This window comes from Micrasema longulum, unplaced genomic scaffold (assembly GCF_059751315.1).
Source record: "Micrasema longulum isolate JH-2025_06_02 unplaced genomic scaffold, ASM5975131v1 h1tg001129l, whole genome shotgun sequence".
NCBI lineage: Eukaryota > Metazoa > Arthropoda > Insecta > Trichoptera > Brachycentridae > Micrasema > Micrasema longulum.
In genome coordinates, this window is record NW_028278317.1 from 76,755 (window position 1) to 101,150 (window position 24,396).

The window sequence follows — 24,396 nt, forward strand, 5'->3', positions numbered from 1 at the left end:
CCTTGTTTATCATTTGTTAAAGTCAAAAACATTCCAACTGTTGTGGGGATTTTTTTATTCACTCTTTTCACAAAGGTGCTATTATCTCAATTTCACTTTTCTATGGCTGACTGCTTTCTGCATAACTACGTTCAATTATTATTAACTACGCGATATACGTAGCTTTATTCTACACTATTTTAATACAGTAGTTGAACAAAAATTAATTAACAAATACCACAATGACATTCAGCAGTAACTATCAGCACTGAGCACTGGCTGATCAATTTTAAAATGAATAATGCCAAAAACGGTCACTGCAAACGCCACATGTGCTATGTGATACATAATAATATGTCAACGGTATCCTATCAAAGAAAAATAGTCCTTCGGAAATAATGTTCGAAATGCTAGTTTCTAAATGAAGAATCTTCAAATAATATTAGTAATCTGCAAGCTTGTTTTAGTAGTAAAAAAGCTGACTTGGGTTAAAGATGTAAACTTAATTTATACTTTGTCTTTTACCAGGTAGTAAATTCAACAATGTTTTGAGTATGTCCAAATGCTTGCAGACTGGCTGGATTTCCTCCCTAGGGAATGTGTGGAAAATGGAAAATGCAGATGTTCAAACGTAGGCAGAATAGTGAATGTTACACAGTGTGTAAAGTGGCCACTTAAACCAGCCAATGACAGGTCGTAAGCTCTGTAAATACCTAGACCTCCATATTCCCTTCTCAAAAATGTTTTCCCTCTCCATTGTCACAAATTTAAAAATTAATAACTCCCTAGGGAGAAAATCCAGCCAGTCTGCAAGCATTTTGGCATATTCAAAACATTGTCCATAGTTTTGTTTTTTTTTTGTTCAAATAACATGTATGTAAACTGTGCGAATTGGCATAGGCCATTATAAATAAATAAATAAATTCCTTACATAGGGTCGGAACAAGGAAACCACCCTTTCTTGACCATGTGCCCTTGATGAGGTTTTCACGAAAATTGCGCTACATAAATTATCCAACAATAATAATAATATGTAGTCTTTGACTCTCGACTCTAGACTGATTCCTATGATACAGACATTTATAATTTAATATTGTGCATTAATTAATGTTGGTAAATATAAGTATTTAACTACTTACCGTTGCCACGGAAGCATACTTTGTGGCCAGACATTCTGATGAATGTTCCTTCAACGTGAACCTTCATCTAGTAGCACAAAAAAGCAACGTGCTGATAGGATACATGCTATTAGAAGCTGATAATAAAAATAGTAAAGAAATTATCTGTCTAGTTACTAGTAGGATAGTTGAAAAAAGGAAAGACGAGGGGAGGCGCATGGATTTACTTAGTAGGGTAGGGTGATCATTAGCAGGGTGTTAAAAAAGGGGTATAATTTTACTGCAGTAATAAGCAATCATATTATTCTTTTAATATTGTGAGCATTTTCAAATCTACACATTTATTTTTGCATATTTTTGAAATTAATTATAACAGTAGGCATACCATTAATAACATTTCCTACAATTGTGTCGTGGAGGCAGTAGTGTTGTTCATAGGTAGGTTCACAATAAATTAAGGTTAAAGAAAGCGAAAATGGGTGAAAGGGCTTGAAAGAAAAACATTAATTACCTCTAAGCACGAAAGGTCAAACATCAGAGGAAAGCTGGGATTGTCACAACTTGCACTTTTTATATTCACACTGCACTGTTTTTACATAATACTCAGTATTTTTTTTTTTTAAATTAACTTTTAAATTGGTTTAAATAAACTTAATACTGTACCAAAGATAAGGTTAAAATAAAGATGAGTTTTACGTTATCTAATTTCAAAGATTCTTTATTATTTGTGAACAGACATAATTGTACAGGAATGATACTGAGAGGCTTTACACGAGTACGATTTTTTTTTCTTATTTTTTGGCATTGTATTGTAATATTTAGAAAATGAAAATTGTGTTTTTTTTTATTATAATGGCTAGTATTTTCTTTAAATGAATAAATAAATAATCCATTCAAAATGCAATCTGTATCGCAATTAGATGATACCTTGATCAGGGGATATTATTTGAAAACTATGACAAAATTACAATATTTGAGTTTGTCCAAATGTTCGTAGACAAAAGACTGGATTTCACCCCCTTGGGAGTCATTTTTTTAAATTTTTTTTTATACGCCTCCACTTGGGAGTCATTTAGATTAACAAATTACTTAGTCTACAAAAATGGCAAACGAATGCGTCAATCACTACACAACGAGGCGGAATAATCTATCTTTTCGATTTCCTTATTTAGGATTTTTATACGAGAGAAGCTATCGAGTCAAATGGTTAATGACAAAACACGCGAAAATACTACTAGCATTTATTAACATATATATGAAATTGATTTCGTAAAGATGGGTCCGTAATGACGATGCTGAGGAATTGACAAAAAACTAATTTTATTCTGAAAGATAGTGAATGAATCGAATTTTAATTGATTTTAATTAAAGTAACTGTACAGATTAAAACCATGTGCGTTTCTTTAGTGTTAAGTCTCATGAGTTAAGTATGCAGTTCTACTCTATAAGGGTTGCGTATGTTTGGGTTAAGAGATGTTGGAAAAAAGGTGTTCATTTCAATAACAAATTTGGTTGATAAAGTAGGTTCTTTAATGTAAATAAGCACATGTAACTTGTATTAACAAAAAGGAAAACGTTATTATCAGAAGAAACACAATATGAATTGTAGCGTTTTACCTATTTCATTATTTAATGTACGCATTTAATGTTTATTCTAAGTAAGACATCATCAAAAATTGTATGTTGGAAAATTGAATCGGTAAGAACCTTTAAATGGCTCCTCTGCATTATCAACTTGCAGTGACTTGTATCTCTTTACCTAAATTTAACCGAATTTAAATTAAATTTAAAGAAAAAACAATCATGGAAAGCGTGAACATCTATTGAATCTGATTAAACCTTCAAACCATAGTATAAAAATACGTAACCGACTTAAAAAATCACGGAATCTTAATATTAGGCTTTTTTTCGCAAGATGTCGCGTTTTTTAATTAATATGAATTACCTAATCAAAGTTATCTTTTTGCTTCAAATGTTCAGATAAATAACATAGCATTATATTTTTGTTTGGCCTACATTTTAGATTGCGTGTAATATTGAATTAAATCGTTAAACATCTAGTGAAAGACACAAAAACTAATCAAAAGCTTACTGTGTAGGGGGCACATTTCACAAGGCACCCTTTGATTTATATTTGATCGAAACAATACAATATAATAAATTGTACGTAAGTAGTATGGAAAGAAAGCGTGAAAATCTACGTCTTATGTTCAAATCTCGAAACCGCTATGGAAAACATATGTACAAATACGTTTAAAATAAATCTAATTAGATACGATACCTTCAGTCACTTTTATACTATATGTATTTTACGTAGTACGCATAATAAAAACCGTGAAAATTTGCATTGAATCCGCGTAATACTTCGACCACTACTGAAAAACACAAAAACCTACCAGAAGCGATAGATTTCACAGAAAAATGATGATTTTTAGTGGTTTTCTCTCGGTGCGAACGCGTTTGCCGACTATTTTTCCAGTTTTTCGTGGTTTTCCGTGGTTTTTCGGCGGTTTGGGCGCGATTCGGGATTTTCAGCGGGGTTTTCACTGGCCGAGTGACGCGGCGTCGGCGGTGTCCTCGCGCGGCGTAAGAGTTCGGTTTGTGAGGAGTGGTAGGACCGCGGGACACTGGGCGTACAGCTCGCCCGGACCCCGCCTGAGATGCGCGCATCGATCCGATACTGCGCAGTAGGGCCCGCTCGCGCCCGCCACCCACCGGCTTCCCCCGAACTCCCTGAGGCCCGGTACACCGAAACGAAACCGAACCGAAACGATAAATGATGACGAAAAAACTATTTACATTCGGTCAATGGCTTTCGAGGATGCGCGTTGGACGGTAAAAAGCGCTTATTAGTCAGATAAAGGAAAAAGTGTAGGTACCGAGTAATTTATTTTAAAACGAAAAAGTTTTTACCTAATTAAACTTACTGTTTCCATTGAAATATTTTAATACGAAATTTCATTACATGAAAAAAAACTTTTTGTAGCAATTTAAAATGAAGTGTTTATTTGTATATAATTAATATATATTGGTTATTTTTAATATGTTTATGATATTTATTTTAAGTGAATCTTAAATTGGTCAAATTTACAAAAAAAAACTATCTTACTCTCATACACCTTATTTCCCCACCCTCTCGACCTTCTTGCAGTGCACTTTTTTTCTTGAATTTTTTTATTTTTTCCTTAATTTGTTCTATTTGTGTTATATTTCTGAAAAACTTAAACTAATACTTGATTTTTTTTATGCTTATTTATTTCTATAATTTCTGTTGTTTTTGCTAAAAAAATATTTAAACGAATAAAAAATACTCGCATTTAGATTCTTTATTCATTTATTTATTATTTTAATGTTTTTCATTTAATACACGAAAATATTAAAACTAATACAAAAAGACCAAATAGTAAACATGATCTCAATAAAACCAGTAAAAAAATCACTTAAATATTCACATAAACTCTTTAAGATACTAGGAATTTTTTAAATATTGTGATTATTTTTTTAGTTTGCATTTCAAAAGTAAATTTACCCAAATCAAAGCGCTTACGCGATTTTTTTTCATGTGTCCTTACTCTCTGTGAAAATCTGTGTATTTTTGTAACTTTTAAATTCAGTGAGTTTGTGTCAAACTACTCGGCTTTTACATTTATACTCGTATGTCTTTCGGGATCTATGTAAAATGTTTGGTTTTATTCTAAAATCCATAATTTACATTAAGTTTAACCATCAAAATAGTAAGAAATAATTAAATGTGTGAATAAATATTTAACACGAAGAAGAGAGAAAATAACTATATTGTTTAAATTATACCACAGCAAAAAATAAAGTATTCGCTCATATAGTAATCTTAGTTAAATTATTATTTTTTAAAAATTTACTAACACAAACTATACACTTGATAAATTCAAAGTAAATTAAAATAAATTTTTAGAACCCGAGTTCTATTTTAATTCAACAGAATTCTATTTTGATTAGTATTACTGTATTATTATTTTCTGTTTTTCTCTTTATTTTTTTTTATTCTCGTGTATGTTCGAAACTATTTAATAGTTGATAATATTTACATATGAAAGCTAGCTTACTAATCGTCATGCAGCTACAAAGCACATTTACATTTTTACATTTTGTTTGCACCACAACAGGCCAGGAGGCCTAATTACAGTGGTGAATTACATCACAGAGCACCCAGGCTTGAGAAAAATCACATTTTTATTTTTTGTGTTCTCACCGGGAATCGAACCCGGAACCTTGCGTGAGTCAAGCGTCTTGACCACTACACCACGGAGGCCGCCACATGAATGAGTGAAATTCTAGCAAGCTTAAATGATATCAATAAATTTTAAAAAAATAAACGTAAACATAGAGTAAGCAATAAAAAACTATATCAATAAAGCACTGTTTAAACATTATGGTTAATAAAATGAAGATGCACCTGTATATTCTTCAGCAGTGAAGTCTTGTCTCTTTAAATGATGATTAAATTACATTTTAAATGATTAACTAAACACATAAAAGAAGACTGCAAAAGAAAAAAAACATGCGTCATTTTATGTAACTATATTATTTTTATTTTTTTTAAATGTACATAATACAATATATTATAAGGAAAACCGGGTCGTGGTTCCGTGTTCGAGTCGTGGACTTAGGAATAAAAAAAATCCGAGGTTTGAACCCTACTCTATAACAGCTTGATTTCCATTAAAGTGAGTTATTTACAACTAGTTAAAAATGGTCTTAAAATTAAAATATTTGTCTAAATCATACGAATGCAAATATTGGCTTTTTACTAAAAAAAAGGGAGAAAATTTTGAATAAGTAAATAAATGGAAATTTGGGTATTCATTTAAAAAACAATATTTAACAATATGACACGATCGCAATTTACGAATAGTTTTTAAAAAGATTTTTATGTTGCTGGACTGAAAGAGTTCAAACGACCCCCTATATACACGCTTTGTCGAGATCGGCTCCGGGAGTACTGTACATTATTATGTAGAAAACATACAATATTATTTATTCTTTACGTTCCCAAGAACAAAATGATTTTAGCCACAACTGTTCTTTATTAATGAGAGTAAAAGCTGCAACTTTCATAAAGCACAAACGAAGGAAAAACTTTCTACGATAGGGTGTATGAAATGTACATCCGCAATGTTTGTACCCTCAAAGTGAATAATTCATTTGCAATACCTATATTATTTGTAATTTTTTCACAAATTTACGAATTCAACCGTTTTTTTTTCAAAGGAAATACTGAAGGGGTTTGCTTTCATTTGTTAATTTATTATTAGTCAACCGAAATGCGATCTCTCAGGTGAATCTGTATTAAAACAATGTATGGTATGTGCACAAATGTCGAGATCCGTGCATTGTGTAAAGCTGAGACAAGCCATATCGACAAAATCAAGAAAGTGCTGCGTTCGTTTAGACATGTATAGCGAATAGACAGTGAAAGAACGGCTAAAAAGTTTTACTATTAGAATGTTGATGGAAGCAGAAAACGAGGAAGGCTGAGGAAGACTTGGCATTACCAAATTCAACAAATACTTGAAGATAGATATGTCAAAAGTCGAAATAATCGGCGTGCGTGCATGAGAAGATGAATGAATGTAAAGGAACCGAGTATGTACTCGAAGACTAAGTAATATATTGTTCTATCTCCTTTGCCTATCCCTACGAGGAAACGGCGTTATGGTTTCGTTAGAATTAATGAACTATTGTACATTTATAAAGAAGAACCAGATATATTTTGAAAAAAGCCGAAATTATAGATTTTTATTTTATTTATTTAATTTTACAAAACGCCCAAGGGGCGTTTACAAAAGTAAGTACAAACATAGTAAGTAATAATTTTAAACATAAACAACATTTTTTTTGTATACATGTGGAAACAAAAAAGCATGCTGCAATGCAAAATAAGAAGGGAAACTTTGCATAGTAAAAAAAAAATATATATCTGGTTATAAGAAAAACGTTTGAAAATTGGAAAGCCAATTGTAAATAACTTTTAAATAATTTAAGCAAAAAAAAAATGGTATTAATAAATTAATGTTAAAAAAAAATAGTTTACAGTAAATACATATAAGATAATAATATGATATATGGTACACAAAAATATTTGATAAATTAATTTCAGAAAGAGATAAGATAATAATAACACACATCAAAAACAGAGAAAAAATTGCATGAAAAAGAAAGTTTTATTACGACTTTAATAATTAGCTTTAAACAATGCATTTAAAAACTTATTAGAATGAATATTTTTTTATTAAAAATGTCTATATCACAAGTAAATGAGAAATCTTCTCAACCCTCCAAAGAGTGGTTACTTTGTGGATTTTAAATTTTTACACGAACTTTAAAATGATTTTCTAAGCAGATCTTAAAAGAAAATGTAGATAAAACTTTTAGGGAAAAAATAATTAAATGGCTCATATGTTACAAGGCTTTATATTGATTATTATTTTATGTTAACAATCTTAATCAAAACTTAATTAATTTATGTTTTTGTATATAAATATTGTGTAAAAACGCGTATGCTTTTAGTTCTTAATAATGTTTATATTACTTTTTAAAATTATATAATTTCTCTAACGTTTTTCTTTGTAAAGAAAAAATACGAGACCTGCTGACAAGCCGGTTTCGCGGTTTAGTGGGTTTCATTATTTTTCCTTTTATATATTTTTTTTTTATGTTTATGTTTTATCTTCTTAAATGAAAATAAATAATAAAAAAAAAAACTTCAGGTATGTGGAGAAATGTACTTTTCCTGAAGAATTTGGCTGTCCATAGATTGGCACCCAAAGCGTGAGTCTGAACCGCTTCCTGTACCAGATGGTCGAAATACGGTGCTTTTGGCTTACAAATGCAGTGCCCTATGCAACTTAAGCTGCAGAAAGAGGAATAATGACAATGACGATGAATTTATTTATTTATTTATTCAGTCATACAAATATATTTTAACAAAAAAAAACGGATCACTGACTCTTTGAGGCCAAAAGCCCTGTTTTGAGTTGGGATACAACGTAATGGAATTACATTAAAAGTTAAAGCTACGATCTTGAGAAACTGCTTAAGTATCTGAAAGTAATTTAGGATGTTGCGTGCTTCGCGGTCTAGTGGTAATAGCACAGTCTTAGCGTGTCGAAGGTTGGGGTTCGACTCCCCATCGCGGCTAAAGGGTATCCAGTTTAGTCACGGATACGTAACTTTAATTTTTATGCTCTTGAGCGTAAAGGAATTCTCGTTTATTTATTTTTATCAACAGTATGTTCAAACTTGTTTGTCTCCGGACGAATTAAAAATACAATTGTGTTTGTAAAATATAACCAGAATTCTGGACTAGTCCTTTATAAGAAAAGTTTTGTAAAGCAAACTATTTAATTTTTAGAGTCCAAATAACAAAATGTACAATATCGTCGTCAAACTAAAAACCCACTCGGTTTTATTATTTTTACAGAATGACGAGAAAACTTGCATATTTTTTTGAAAGCTCAACTAAATTACGCCCTAAAATGTATAAAAATTAAATGTTTATCCAAATAATGTTGTCTATAAAAACTGAAGTCTAATATTTCCTGTCAATACAAAAAAACAAGCAATTTTTTCGTCATCCTTAAAATGACTTACGCGATGCTGAAGCAAATAAAATAATACATATATAGGAAACGAGGTCTGTATGCCAATACAGAATAGTGCGGTATTCTATCCTCTTCTATCTTTTCTGCCTAGACCTAAGAAGGTACTGCGTAGTGGTTTTTTTAAAAAATAAATTTGTCTTAAAAGGATTACGCTGATCTTTACAAAATGCAAATAATTATTTTACGTGAATGAAAATAAAGACACGAGTTGATGAAATGTGATTGTTCACAAATATAAAAAAAAATGTATTTCCTCATAAACACAAAACACATAATAGAATTTATAATAGTAATAAATAAAATGTGTCTCAATTACACTTTAAGTGTAACATAATTATATTTATGCTAAGCACTTGCTTAAGAGTATCTGTGTTATTATTGTGCATGTGTGAGGGTGAGTATATATATAATATATATATTGTGTGAGAGGGTGTCTATATGTGTAGGTGTAAGTATTGTATGCATGTGACAATGTGCAGCGAATATAAATAGACTTATCGACAATAATTTGAATTTGTCCAAATTTTTGCAGACAAGGACTGGATTCAACTCCCTAGGGAGCTGTTAATATTAACATATTACAACAGAGATAAATAACATTTTGGAGAAGGCAATATATAAGTCTAGACATCTACAGGGCTTATGACTTGTCATTGGCTGGTTCAACAGTGTGTAACATTTACCATTCTGCCCATATTTGAACATCTATATACAATCAATTCTTTCATATATTGATGTTTGTAAAGTTATAGAGCTGAAACCATTATTTATGCGGGTGAGATTCATCTCATTTAATTATTTCACCTACATACTAGGCAACGCCTAAAAAAAAACATTTTTTCAAAATCTATACTTCTTTATTGACCGGCTGGATTTATCAACAATATTTTGAGTTTGTTCAAATTTTTGTAGTCAAGGATTAGATTCAACTCACTGGGGAGCTGTTAATATATACATATTACAACAGAGATGGATACCATTTAAGAGAATGTAATATAGAAGTCTAGGCATTTACAGGGCTTATTCATTGGGTGAACTTCACATACACAAACAGATGCAAGAATTGAAGAAATATAAATGTTTAAACATAGGCAAAATGGTGAATGTTGCACAGTGTGTATAATGGACAATTAAACTAACCAACGACAGGTTATGAGCCCTGTAAATGCCTAGACTTCCATATTCCCTTCTCTATAATGTTCTCCATCTATGTTGTAATTAGAAATTGATTAAGATTATGGAAATAATTCAATTGAATTAATTTATCAATGATTCGTGTTTTATATTTTTTTTCAATTTCCGAATGATCGAAATTATTAGTCTCATGAACTTTGTACCACTACCCACATATTTTTAGATGAAATAAAAAATAAAAACGAACTTATCGTGACGACATATTTAGTGCAATTAAAACACACTTTTGGCTTTATTAGTTTTGTTTCAAATGTATTTGTGTCTGGAAGCGTGGGATAAAAAAACCGTCTTTAATTATAGGGGAGGCCGGCTCCATAATAATTGTTTCAATTCTTAATCTAATATCAAATCAGTAATGTCAACTGTTGGCGGAAATAATTATTTTTATTTCGGATTCTATTGTATGTTATGGTACGCATTGCGTATGTTTTGTATTTGTCACAAAAAAACTTATTCAGAGTGTTTAAAAAGAACTCTTGGTTTGAAGACCAACGAAATTTATTATGGAAAAGCCACAAATTTTAGGACAATTATGTTAAAGAAATTTAACAGATGTAAGAATTGTAGACTATTTTTTTTTCAAGGGGGCAAGGATGTAGAATCTTTATGAAAAATCATCATCATCATTATTCTCTTTCAGCAACTTATGGTGCATAGGGCACTGCATTGCTACACCAATCGCCGCATAAATGATCATTTGTGTTACACGAAGGTAAGATGATCAGTCTTACGGATCAGGTGCTAGTCCAGGGCTGTAATTCTGAACGAAAGAGATTGCTCTGTAAGCGCGTATTAAGTACGTAAATACGCGTTAAAATGCGTTTTCTACGCGCGCTTTTGCGTTCAGAATACCACCTTTGGGACTATGAAATATTTGTTTCGTAAGGTTATTGTTTTGAAATATGGATTAGGTATAAACATAAGCTCTGTCCATTTTTTCTAAATTTAAAAATTAGCAGCAAAAGTTAAACAAAATGGTAAATAAAGTTTATACGTCTTTCGAATTATATTTTCTGCTGTATAAGATATTGTGTTTTCTTTTAATCGTCATCATCATTCCCTTTTCGCACCGAATTGTGCATAGAAGACTGCATTGGCACGTAATCGCAGAATATCTTGATCATTTTTGTCACATGAAGGTTATATGATCAGTCTTCAGGACAATGAAATATTTTGGTGTATAAACACATTTTTTATAAATATTTCATGTCAACCATGTCGGGAATCGAACCTGAGACCTCTTACATGGTAAGCGAGCATGCTGACCACTACACCATAAGGCTGACATAATGAAATGAAAAATATAAACATAAAAAAGGCAGGTTTAAACAAAAAAATGATTTTGAATATGATTGCAATAATTAGAAAAATTTCCTCTTGAAAACGCTTAATGGGTCTCTAAAGATATAAATGTTTCTAGTTATGTTTTTGCGTAACTTTAAAAAAAATAAAAAAATATTTATTAATAATAAGTAAAAATACAATATTACAACTAAATACAATTTTTTACATTAATCAAATACATATATTTACATTAACGTTTCCCATAACGTAAAAGAAATAAACAATTCTTGTGTACATAATGGGGAGTGACGTCTTACAATAGTTTATTTTAAATTAATTAACAATATTTTTAGGATAACATAATAAATCACAAAAAAGATATAAACGATGTTTTCAATCAGTGTTACATAAAGAAGAATTATAGATGTAATTTTTCACTTCTTTCTTAAATATATTGTATTCCTGACTGTACTTTTTATTATCTTTGTTCATTTCATTAAAGAAAAATATTCCTCAGTAAGTATAATGATGTTGTACAGTAGTTGTTTTTAATTTAGAAATTAAGATATTACCACCTGTTCTAGGTCGCGTACTTGCGTTTTGTGACCTAGAAATACAAATATTTATTTTATCTTTATGTATTTGAAGCAAACAATTCTTTTTATATATCAATTTTATATCTAAAACCTTATTTTTTTAAAATAATTGTTAAATTATTTTTACTAGCGTGATAGAGGGTTGTTTTAATAAATTAATGAACTGGAGTAAAAGTAATTAACTCTGAATATATATAGATTACGATGTCGTGTGTTTACACTGCATCAAAAATCGCGTGGAAGAGAGGTGACTATTTGTATGCTGATATAAAGTCAGTTTTGAATATTTCGTTTAGGACTTATTAACATAAACTCTATTTATATATTCTCTGATAAAATGGTACTCACAAAAAACACCCCGCTAAAATGAACCTTTCCGAAACTTCTAGATGTAGGTTCCATGTGAATGTGACGCTTTACATCATAAAAGGATTCTCATCCTCGGGAGACCACAGTTGACCGTGAGGATGTTAAAGATCTCGCCCCCTGCCTAATAGCCCGATATTTTACGGATCTGGGCTTGGAGGGGGAGATTTAGCAAAATGTAAACTCTCGCCTTCCACACAGTATTATTATTATTATTATTATGGATAACTTATATAGCGCCATTTTCATAATAAAATACCTCAAGGGTGCTTTACATAGTGATTTTATTGTTGAATTAATTTAATTGAAGCTTTTAAATTTGTAATTTAATTAAAACAATTTATTTTGTTATCACGTGCTACGGATTTATTCAAATGATTTAGAGAACAAGTGGGTTTTAAGTTTTTTCCGAAACATCACTTCACTTTCACAGCCTCGCACCTCTGCTGGGAGAGCATTCCATGCCATAGGGCCTGCGACCGCAAATGCGCGTTCACTAAATTTAGTGCGCTGTTTGCGTAGAGGTATAATAACTTTTCCTCTCGCCGTAGACGTAGCTGATCTAAGCGTGAGACGCCTGTCAGCTAGTTTATCTGGAATGCATAGATCCCTTAGATATTCCGGAGCAGAGTTGTGCAGTGACTTATACATAAGCCAACAGAGTTTGTATTCGACCCTCTGTGGAAAACGTAGCCAGTGTAGGCCAGGGTTTTTATAGACCTGGCCTTGGAGGGCTAGAACTATACGCGGGGACCCGTCACAATAGATCTTGACAGGTCGCAGTGACGTCAGGAGCTTGCATAGACCTGGGGGTGAGATGGGTCTCAAAGAATAAGAATAAGAATTTATATATTCTGCATATCAAAAATTATAGTTTACAATATATTCATACACACGATAAATATTTAAGACTTCGAGCTTCGATTTCATATATCTATATTAGGGTGGGATGATAATTTTTATTCCGAATTTCAAAATGAAAGGGGTCTAAAAAGTTGTCATTTGGATTACTCGGAATGCAAAATATATAAAAATAAAAAAATAAGATACTACTTTTAGCCCTCAACCAGAGCTTGAAGTTTTCGAAAAAGTCAATTTGTTGCGCTAAACCGGCTGTCATTTCTTATTTAAGCAAGAAAATCAGTCTAATTAAATTTTGTAACGTGCATAAACCTTAATAAATAAGCATCTTAGGGAGCGAGTTGCACTTTGTTTTGTAATAAATGGGTAGTATTGTTTTAATGAGCCAATGTTTTTGTCAATATTATCCAGGCGCTCAACGGAATCAGTTCCGCGGAGTGTAAACTTTTTGCATTTCGGTAGTTTTAAAATGTGTTCGAATTTGTAATGTGATAAGGTTATATCTTTACTTAGAAAAAATAATTTTATCAATATGGATAATTAAAAAAATATTCAAACAGTTATAAACATCGAACCTCGGTTTAGGGCCAAAAGGGGGGTATGGAAGATTGGTTAAATAATTCTTACGTTCAATGTGATCCAAACTTTTAGACCCCTTTCACTTTAATATATAAACAAATAAAAAACCTTGTACATCTAAATTTATTTCAATAGAGAGTGAAAAAAATTTCTGAGAAGGAAATATGTATGTCTAGGCATTTACAGGGCTTATGACCTGTCATTGGCTGGTTTAAGTGGCCACTTTACACACTGTGTAACATTCACCATTCTGCCCATGTTTGAACATCCACATTTCCTCAACTCTTCCATCTGTTGTGAAGTAAAAGAGCTAAAACCTTTATCAACCCTTCTCAGAAAAATTTTTCCCTCTGTTGAAAAAAAATTAAATATGAACAACTCCCTAGGGAGGAAATCCAGCCAGTCTGCAAGCATTTGGACATAATCAAACATTGTTGAACCTTGTACATCATTGGCCCACTTTAATGTATGTTTCCTAAATAAATAGGTTTAAAAATAAAATATGTAATTTCAATATCGGTCGATTTAGTTCATGTTTTATTTTCTCCGAACTAATAATTTTAAGACATTTAACGAACGCACCGGACGATCGAAACTATTCGGCATTGTTGAGGTTAGTAAAAATAACGTATCATATTTATAAGTATACATAATTTCAATACGTTTCTGATAAAAAAAATTAACCTGTATTGGGTGTGCGCATATTTTGTTAATTAAAAAAAATGATTTTATTTTGTACTAGTTCAGTATGTTCATATACATACATGTAATTTTTAAACTTTTTCAATTTTCTTTCCCAGATTGCATAATGTAAACATTATTTTGAATTTATTTCCATGCCTAGTATTCTGTTTATTTTGTTATTTTCAAGTATTTTTCAAACCCTTTTTAATTTGTAGTATATCATAATTTTAATTTTTCTGCTTTTGTAAATAATATAATAGTTTAAAATTTAAAAACGTCTTTAAAAAAATTGTTATCTGTATGTCCCTAAATGAGTTTTTTTTTTTAAAAAACTCCTTGGGAATATTGTATATAATTATGTATAATATGTTTTCAATATAATAAAAAAAAAACAAAAAAAGTTTGTTAATTGTAAACTCAACATCAACCCAACAACAGTCAATAACCGAAACTAGTATGCGCTGTCCCGCTGCCTATCGGATACAAGATCGCTCAGCAGTCCCAGCACACATGTCGCTGTTTGCAATAGTTGAGTAGTGGGGAGTAGGGTGAGGTCCGCGCAACCCCGTGCGCTATGAGTGCATGTAATTGGTACAAAGTGAGCCTAAATTCTGTAATTTCCATTGGATCTAGCCCGATCTTATCTTCATCGGCTCCAGTAGACCGGAGATAGGCCAGTTGGACAATGTGAGTCAAGTATACAGTTTTTTAATTGAATACGTCACATTGCTGGATGTTTTTTCAAAGCTTTTTGTTGCCTATTAGTTCATTAATCGCAATTATTATTTTGAATTATGGATAAGCTGTTAACATAAGTTGTGTTCTTTATTTTCAAATTTAAAAATGAGCGGCGAAAGTAAAATAAAATGGTTAAATGTATACGTCATTTGAAAGAAATTTTCTGCTCTAAAAGATATTTATTTATTTAATCGAATTTTTTTAATTAATATATGCGCATATGATTAATCAACATATTTAATTTTGAGGGCCATTTTCAACGAGTTGTAAATAATTCTCACCTGTAAATTTGGTTGTACTTCAATCACAAATAACTATCGAGGTGATAACAATATCTCACCATGGTTGTTTATCGTATTCGCGATCACAATGAAACATCCGTAAACACCAAATATTAAATGTCAAAATATTTACGTTTTGCGACATATGATCCTTCTGCGCAATCACATATTTGAATTTCACCGGTGTAAATATGGAAAATATTCCAAAACTGCTATTTGTATTTATCATGCTAATTATTGCATTTAACCGGCGGTTGGCAAGCCAAATGTCAAGAAAAGCAGTCGCCATAGTAATTGTAATTTAATTTTCACTTTTTTGTAGTAGATACTCCTTACTATTCTGCAAATGCAATATATTGTATTATTTTTCTAAAGCAAACGCCGATTTTTTGCCAATGAACTGTATTTATTTACGAGGAAAACAAAAAACAAACCGACATGAGCGTTGACTTAGAGATTACACACGCGTTGACTTATGACTGCGATAACTTAAGCATGTTCATTATTGTTCATTGTGATCGCTCAAATGCTTAATCATGTTTTTAAGCACTTCGATAGTTATTTGTGATTGAGCAACTGAATCACATTTTTTATTATTTAATCATACGAGTGGGACTAAGAACAGGTCGCCTGGCTTCACTTCCGTTTCGAGAGAGAAAAAGATCGAAAGTCCTGGTGTTGCCAACCTTCTCCTCTGACAAAGCAGGTTTAAGTTTGGACGGGGCTTGTTGACCAAATGTGCGTAGGCATTTAAAATGAGTCATTACAATATCCAGTACCTTCATAAATTGAAAAAATGTCTCAGATCTTTTTACTGGATTTTTAATAAAACCTTAATACTTTCAACTGACATCCAAGACGTAATGTTTGTTTTCTTAAAAGAACTTAAGTATATTTTTTAAATTAGAGAATTTTCGCAAAGCGTTTTTTCAACCTTTCGTTCTTTATGTGCACGTCTGAAAAACGTGCCGTATGAAAAATGAACTGTCAACCACAAACCATAATACCCTTAATAGTTCGGTTTCTATTTCTCGGTTCGGATTCGCTGTTACGTTTTACGGCTCACTGCCTACCCCTGGAGTAAGAACTCCTTTAGACTGGTCACCACTAGGTAGCTAATTGTTAATTGTGGTCACGCCCGAGAGGGAACAGGAGACATTTAATATAATATACTTACTTCTAAGTTATTATTTTCATACATGGTTGAGCATAGATGTAATACTAGAGAAACTGGTGGTTTGTGTACACAATATTTATTTATTTATTTGTTTGTGAGGAAATTTCCCTTCATTGTGTCATCGAAAGTGGAAAAGAAAGCTTTTTACTTTTACTCCCCTCATAAATCCTGAAAGATTAAGTTGATTGAAAATAAGTCCTTTTTAAATTTATTTCAACAGAGAGGGAAAATTTTTGAGAAGGAGATATGGAAGTCTAGGTAAATCTGGTAAAAGAAGAAGTATAAAAATTGGAAAATTGTTTTCAGGCGTTGCCTAGTAGGTGATTTGGTTCAGCCGGATGAATCTCACCCACGTGATAAAGGTTTCAGCTCTTTTACTTCACAAAAGTCAACAGATGGAAGATTTGAGGAAATGTGGATGTTCAAACATGGGCAGAATGGTGAATGTTACACAGTGTGTAAAGTGGCCACTTTACAGGGCTTATGCCAGGTCATTAGCCCTGTAAATGCCTAGACTTCCATATCCCCTTCTCAAAATTTTTCCCTCTCTGTTGAAATAAATTTAAATATGAACAACTCCCTAGGGAGGAAATCCAGCCAGTCTGCAAGCATTTGGACATAATCAAACATTGTTGAAAATAAGTCCGCCCATTAGTTCATTATTTACAGTATGTTATTTCAAAAGAAATTCCGAGTGTAAAACAGATAGTAAGTATGTAAATAGATAGATAAATAAATATTTTTATCGATTTTGATCGACTTTAATTTTGTTAGTTTCGCTTGTCATTAATTTGTTTTTTGTGTTAAGTTTTGTTATGCATTACGTATGAGTATTTGTAACTGCACATGTGCACGAAGTTTGTTTATAAATGTACAAAAAGGTAGCATGGAAGTCCTGTAAATGCCTCGACCTCCATATTCCTATCTCAAATTTTTTTTTTCCTCTCTGTTGCAATAGACATGAAAATAGAGCAAAGAAAAGTCAAATCCATAATAAATTTGATGGTTTTCTGTGTGAACGAAGAATGTTTTAACAAATTAACTGTATTACAAAAGTCAGTTAAAAAAAAAAAGGGTATAGCCGCTGTTAAATGTATTTAACTACTTTCATATAGACAAATACCATTTTATCAAATACATTGATATTTGAGTATAAAATTATTAATTTTAAACAAACCGCAGAATTTATCAAAGTCAACTAACATGATCATAATACTATAGAAAAGGTAATAATCAAAAAATTAGACTCCCTTTAAGAAAAAAGACGAAGTCACAAAATTTAATTTTATATGGGGCATTAAAAAATATTATGATATGGGAAAAAATATTTCTGAAAAAAAAAAATCATAATTCAAACTAAAGGTAAATGCATATAATGGTTTATTTATTATGGAAATCATAGTCATAAAATGGTTTAAAAATTAAATATATGAACTGGATTTTGCGAGGTTTACAAGAGATAAAAAAAAAACCTTAAATTTTTTTCTAAGAAGCTTTCAGATACTGCAGAATTGCCTAAAATGTATCTTTAGTATTTCAATAGACACATGTTTGGCAATTCTACAGTATTTAACAGCTTCTTTGAAAAAATATCAAGTTTTTTTGCTCTTCTGTAAACCTCGCAAAATGTAGCTTTGATTTTGATTTCTGTAAATATATCAAAATGCAGATTCGACGGTATACGTAGGGACCGTCAATATAAACATTGTTATTATTAGATCACATATAAGAACATATTTATGTGTTCCCTATTTCTTGAATTGAATAAATGAATCTTGATTTGAAACACTCCTATACAAAAATCGCTTTAATGAAATTTTATCACTACCTTTGGTTTAAAATCTTCTCCTTATATTGCTTTTTCAAATTTTAAATATTACTTTCTATACCTGTCACTCTTTCTTTTTTCTGTGCTGCATTGACATGTTTTTATACTTTTAAACTACTTTTAATTACTTATCCTAAATATGTATATAAAATCAATATATTGCTGCTCTCACTATAATGTGTCATTAATTTTGAAGATGTTTTTAAATTGATTGAAATGTTTTGTCTTATTTAAAGATTCTTCTCATCGTTTCTTTGAATCCCTTAAAATATGTATGAGTATATTTATGTTTTTCCTTTTTAAAAAAATTATTATTATTTTATTTTATTTTTACACCTGAGCATGTTTTTCATTCTTTATTTTAATTCTTAACTTTTTTTTACTTTAATTTTAATTTTTAAGCAGCTTCTATTTATGTTTTTTTTCCTTCTCTTTTTTGTACTTTGATTATTAACATTAAATATAACTACTTTATATTATGGAAACTTCACTGGTCCATTAGAGTTAAGTTTAACTGTGTAAAATATAAACTATGTGCCTGTACTGAATGTTTCCTAAATAAAAGAAAGAAAAAAAATGTAACTATGGTATAAATAATAAATTAAATTTTTTGTTTCGGTTCAATCTATTCACGTTGAAAATAAAAATAATTACCTTTTCTGGCTATCACGATGCCACACCGAAACTTGAATCCTTTTTCCACTGCATCTTGTTGGCAGGGGCAATAGAAAAGTCCTATCGAATTGCGGATTGCAACAATCTCTTATAACAGGGGTTCGTTGGTAGGTGCTCATACCACTGACGCTGACCTAAAATCAAATTGATTTAATTAAATTTATTATTTATAAGGCTTCAGCCAAATCAATGCTTACATTAAGAAACATATGTAATAGAGACTGAACCAACAGAACATATATAAATTAATATATGTTGCACACTGATCTATGTCATGAAGAAGCCACCTAATTGATGGAAATAAATAACTTTCCTCACAGATTGTATGTCCGACGTGCATGCAATAATTGATCGCAACAAGGTTAACAGTATTGTAATGGACATTCATTCCGAAATCCATAAATAACGAATCAAATCTCAAAACGTTTTTTTTTTTTTTTATTTATTTAACACTTTACATGCATGTACAATTTACCACATATAAATATAAGGGCGGGCATATTGCCTTAAGAAAATTTCTTCCTACCTACCCAAACCGTTCAGTTTGAGAAAATTATGAGTATACGGACATATTGAATCTTAAAATTTTATACGAAAATTAAAAACAAAGATTACCAAAATAAAAATGTTGAAAAAATAACACTATACAGAAACAAAAAAAGATAAAGAAACAATGATAAAGAAACAATTTAAATATTTAGATAGTGACATTTCAATCTTGACTTAAATGTAAAGAAAGAAGAGGCGTCTCTAACGTTAGTAAAAAGATTATTCCATAATCGAGCAGCTACTACTGTGTAAGAGGAGGGAAGAAAATTAGAGCGATGAAAGGGTACTAAAAGGGTTCTCTCTTTACTAGAACGAAGATATAGTCCGTGTTATGATAAAGGTTGGAAGAGCTCTCTCAGATAAACAGGCGAAGTGGGATAATTAAATATATTGTGAAGAAGTGACAGAATGTAAATGTTTCTTCTATGCCTGATACTGAGCCAGTGTAGTTGCGTGCGATGTTCGGCTATGTGGTCGAATTTGCGAAGATCAAAGATATAGCGCATACAAACATTCTGCAATCGTTCTAACTTATCAAATAAATCAGAGTTAGCAACCTTTATCATGTGGGTTTCACGCACAGTTAAGTAGAGGAAGTCTAGGCATTTACAAGGCCTTTGACCTGTAATTAGCTGGTTTAATAAGCCGCATTGCAATCGATGAAGGTTTCAGCATCTTAACTTCACAAAAATCAAAAGTAGGAAGAATTAAAGAAACATGGATTTTCACACTCAGACGAAATGGTGAATGTTACCCAGTGGGAAAAGTGGTCTCTTAAACTATATAATAACTGGTCATAAGATTAGTAAATGCCTAGACTTCCATATTGCCTTCTCTGAAATGTCTTCCATCTCTGTTGAAATATTATATTAATGTTATCATGTATAATCTTCATTAATTTATTACCTATTGATGTTTGACTAGTGAGATGTGTAAAGATTTCCAATATTTCCGTGTACGGAGAAAATGTTCACTGGTCCTACACGAATCTTCTGATTTTCATAATATTTATAAGTAAAAGCAATTTTAATTTATTAGAGGAAGAATTTTATTAATACAGAGCATTCCCGTACAAATTTTTTAAATGATGCATAACATAAACAATTGCCTAGAAATAGGAATTTTATAAAATTACCTTGACATAAGGGTTGATATTCTTCGAACTTCCATTTGCCTTTAGTAAGTTTTTGCATTTGACAACTGAAAAAATAAAACACAATATAAATTTTTAGAGTGCTAAACTTTTTTTGAAAATCGCATTTTTCCAACAATATTTTTAATATGACAAAATGTTTGCAGTCAAGGCTGAATTCCACCCCCTATGTATCAAGATTGAAATTCACTGCTTCTAGAACGGATGGAGTCCAGCCCCAACTTTGTCTTAAAGATTTTTGTATACTAAAAATATTCTTGATTAAACAGATACAAGAATTATTAAAATTAAAAAAGTTCTATAGGTGCGAAGGTTTTCACGGTCACTGTTATCAATATTATGTATCTTTTTTGGGTGATACCGTGTGTGTTGGATTTGATCCGACGTTTCGGCTACCATTGCAGGAGCCATCTTCAGGGAAAACTGTGTGAGAACTGTATCCAACATACACGGTATCACCCAAAAAAGATACATAATATTAAAAAAGTTTTTTTTAGGCTTTGCCCAGTAGGTTAAAAAATTCAGACTGAAGATTATCACCAGTAAAAGTTTCATCCCTTTTACTTCTCAAAAGTCAACAGATGGAATAGTTGAGGAAAAATGGATGTTCAATACGGTTAAAAAATATGTATTAAATAATTTATAAATTAAATATATGCACATTGATATTATTAAAGCACATATAAGAATGTGTTTATGTCTGTCCTATTTCAGGATTTAAAATAAAATATAACATAGACTGAATGGTAAAAATAACACTGTGTCAAATGATACCTAAAATCAGACAATGACATATCAATGGACCTGTAAATATTTAAATTTCCACTTTCCTTCTCTGAAATGATTCCCTTTCTGTTGCCAAACATGCATTTTTTAAATTTAACAATAGGAAAAGAAATTAGATCGTACTCACTATGGACTGAAATCTGATCATTCTTGTTCTGGATAGCCAGCTCCACCATTCCACCAGTATTCTGCATTTGTACGATTCCCTGGCGGCTCCTGGCATTGTTCAAGTTGTTTCTCATCTCCAGCCCTCTGAGGTCGTCCTCTTCCGGAGAATAAGTCAGGCATCTCCTCGAGGATCTGAACTCAACGACAGGAGTGGCAGGTTCACTCAAAATAGAGTCATCGCCGAATTTCTGAGTAGAGCTATCAGTCAGGAATGATGAACAGAATCCGGGAGTGTCAAAATCTAAGAATCTATTAGCAACAAACGGCGAAGATGGACTTGGGATTCCACACTCTAAAGTAAGGCCAAACATTTTAGAACTTGGATAGGAATTGGAGTTTTTTCCCACGGAAAGTTGACCAAGTAATAAACTGCTGTTTGATATGCTTGATGCAGGAACATCTTTATAGTGAATATAATTAAGGGTCGGGCTTGTAATGTGATGCCCGGAAATTTGATAACTATTTTTTTCCGAGTACTCAACATTATCACCAGGATTGAAAAGAAACGGATACCCTGTCATCGAATTGCAAGAAGAAATCTTTAATATTCTCGATAGAGATTGAATTTCTGGTGTAAATGGACTCGGTATACCAGTTTGAAGAGTAAGGCCTGACGCAGTGTTTTCCTCATGTAATGATACTGATTCTCCCTTTTGTTCTCTATGGCAGTATCGTTTTCTTCTTACACACCTTTGACGTTTGAGGTTGAACTCGCAGTCATGGGGAAGTGAGCCATTGTGTGTTGGGGTAAAGCCGATAGAATTGGCTCGTTTTCTGGAATTAGGTTTTGCCTTCGATGCAAGAGTACATTTGTCTAAACACCCTTTTAACATAGTTTCCAACCCAACGTTTGCAGAAAGAGAAAGTCGGTTTTCCGGCGTTTTTATTTCCCTTTCCGTTGAATGCAACGGATCATACTCAATGAAAGATTTTTCCTGTATGATAGATGTTGGGACATATTTTAAAGTATTCTCAATTCGTTTTTCTTTTACACGTTTCACAACGGCTGATTTTGTTTCTCTGTTATTTGATTGTTGAAGTTTTGGTAACATGGGAACTCTTATGGTTGGTTTTGGATCAATTTTAATTGCAACGATATCTTCTTTAACAATTTCCTGTTTATCACGAACATATTTAGCGTCTGATTTTGTACGAAGGTGAATTTTTCGTGCTCTCTTAACTTTTTTGGTACTTTTTAATATATCGTCAATCATCTTTTCTAGAGTGACGTCTCCCATTTTCGAATCAGTTATAGTCGACTCATTTTCAACAACACTTTTTTCGCTTATAGTTTTTGTCTCCAGTTCTATAGAAACTTCGTCATCTCTCATTGTCAATAGCGGCTTTCTTTTTTTTATTTCTCTAATTGCCTTATTTGATTCATCCTCCGGGGACAAGGAATTGGCTTGCATTCTATTAAAACATAGAGAAGCCATTTTCCTCGCTAAAGGAGAAACTTCCGAGCAGAGTTTTATTCTTTCTTTACAACCATTTTGCCTGAGTGCTGACATAGGAGAAAGTTTATTTAAAAGGGACGCAAAGCTGTCTGCAAAATCAATTTTTGGTTTTTTGTTTGGTGGATTCATTCCTTCTGCAGATGTATGGTCCATGTTGAAGTAGAGAGGATTGTTGATGAATATTCTTGAGCCGATGACCGGCAAAGTGCTCAAGCAGTTCGATGTGTCTCCACAATTTTCGATATTAGAATTTCGATCACGAGTCACAGTTGAGTTATACCGACAAGGGGAATATTCAATTTCAAACGTCGGCAGGCTCGTGGTGTGAATCGTGCTGAGCGAACCACTGACATTAGCTAAGGGTTTTTCTATGCATACTCTCTGCAAGTTATTTTTAAAGTCTGAATCTAAAATATTTTCTATGACACCAGAATCTTGACTAGAAATGTTTTCATTTCCACCTACATCAGAAGTTCGTTCATTCGTATTAATTTCATTACAGTTTTCAACTATTTCGCTTTCTTCGATTTCATCAGCACCATCAACATAAATATCTTTATCTAGTAAGATTCTTCTCTTCTTCAAAAATGGTTGGGATGGTAAGACGGGTCTTGGCAAACAGGAAGTAGGAGTGATTGTGAATCTTGATTCAAGTCCAAAAGCACTTTCAACGTAGCCTGCGCTTTTTCTGTTTGGAGTGGAAATTTTTATTACAGGAGATCCTGAGGTAGCAGAGTTAGGCGTTAAATTGCTGACATCTCTCAACGCTCCTGTATTATATTCTAACTTCCTAAAAGCGAACAGATCTTTTTGCGTGAACGCTGGAGTGCACCCAATAAACTCAAGATTTTCTTTGTCTATATTGTGCAAGGATCGCCTGTTTCGTCTTCTAGAGTGATGATTGGTTAGTGATCGCCTTCTTACGGTGTCTAGTGGTCCTCCCGATTCCAGAGAAAGTCGTGAAGGTACCTGACCTTCCGCCCTTTTGGAATTAACTGCCCACTTAAGCATTTTGTCACCTGAAAAAAGAAGAAAATAACTATGGTAAAATAAAAATCATTAAACGACAGATACTTAAACATGTTTAAATGCATAATTATAAACAAATAACCAAACAACCATAAATAAATGGTAAAAAACACAATGGTTTGTTTCGTACAGTTTGAATTAGTAAAAAAATATAATTTTATGTACCTCCAATACAATATCTCTTTTATATAGAATTGCGTGTTCAAGCTTAGAAATACAGTTTTTATAACCATCTTTTTAAATGTTTTTACATC

At 31.8% G+C, this 24,396-nt stretch overlaps 1 protein-coding gene across 1 annotated transcript in view; it reads right to left on the reverse strand.

The window, feature by feature from the left end:
- LOC148276907 (uncharacterized) overlaps positions 1-24,396 on the reverse strand; it is a gene marked incomplete at its 3' end in the record, with an annotated part of 180,715 nt that overhangs the window by 74,661 nt on the left and 81,658 nt on the right. Inside the window, exons 2-4 of the mRNA XM_088233603.1 lie at positions 21,616-24,132; positions 20,685-20,749; positions 18,980-19,134 (exon numbers count right to left, since the gene is read on the reverse strand). Coding sequence (XP_088089729.1) covers positions 18,980-19,134; positions 20,685-20,749; positions 21,616-24,124 — 2,729 coding nt within the window. The remainder of the gene's footprint in view (positions 1-18,979; positions 19,135-20,684; positions 20,750-21,615; positions 24,133-24,396) is intronic.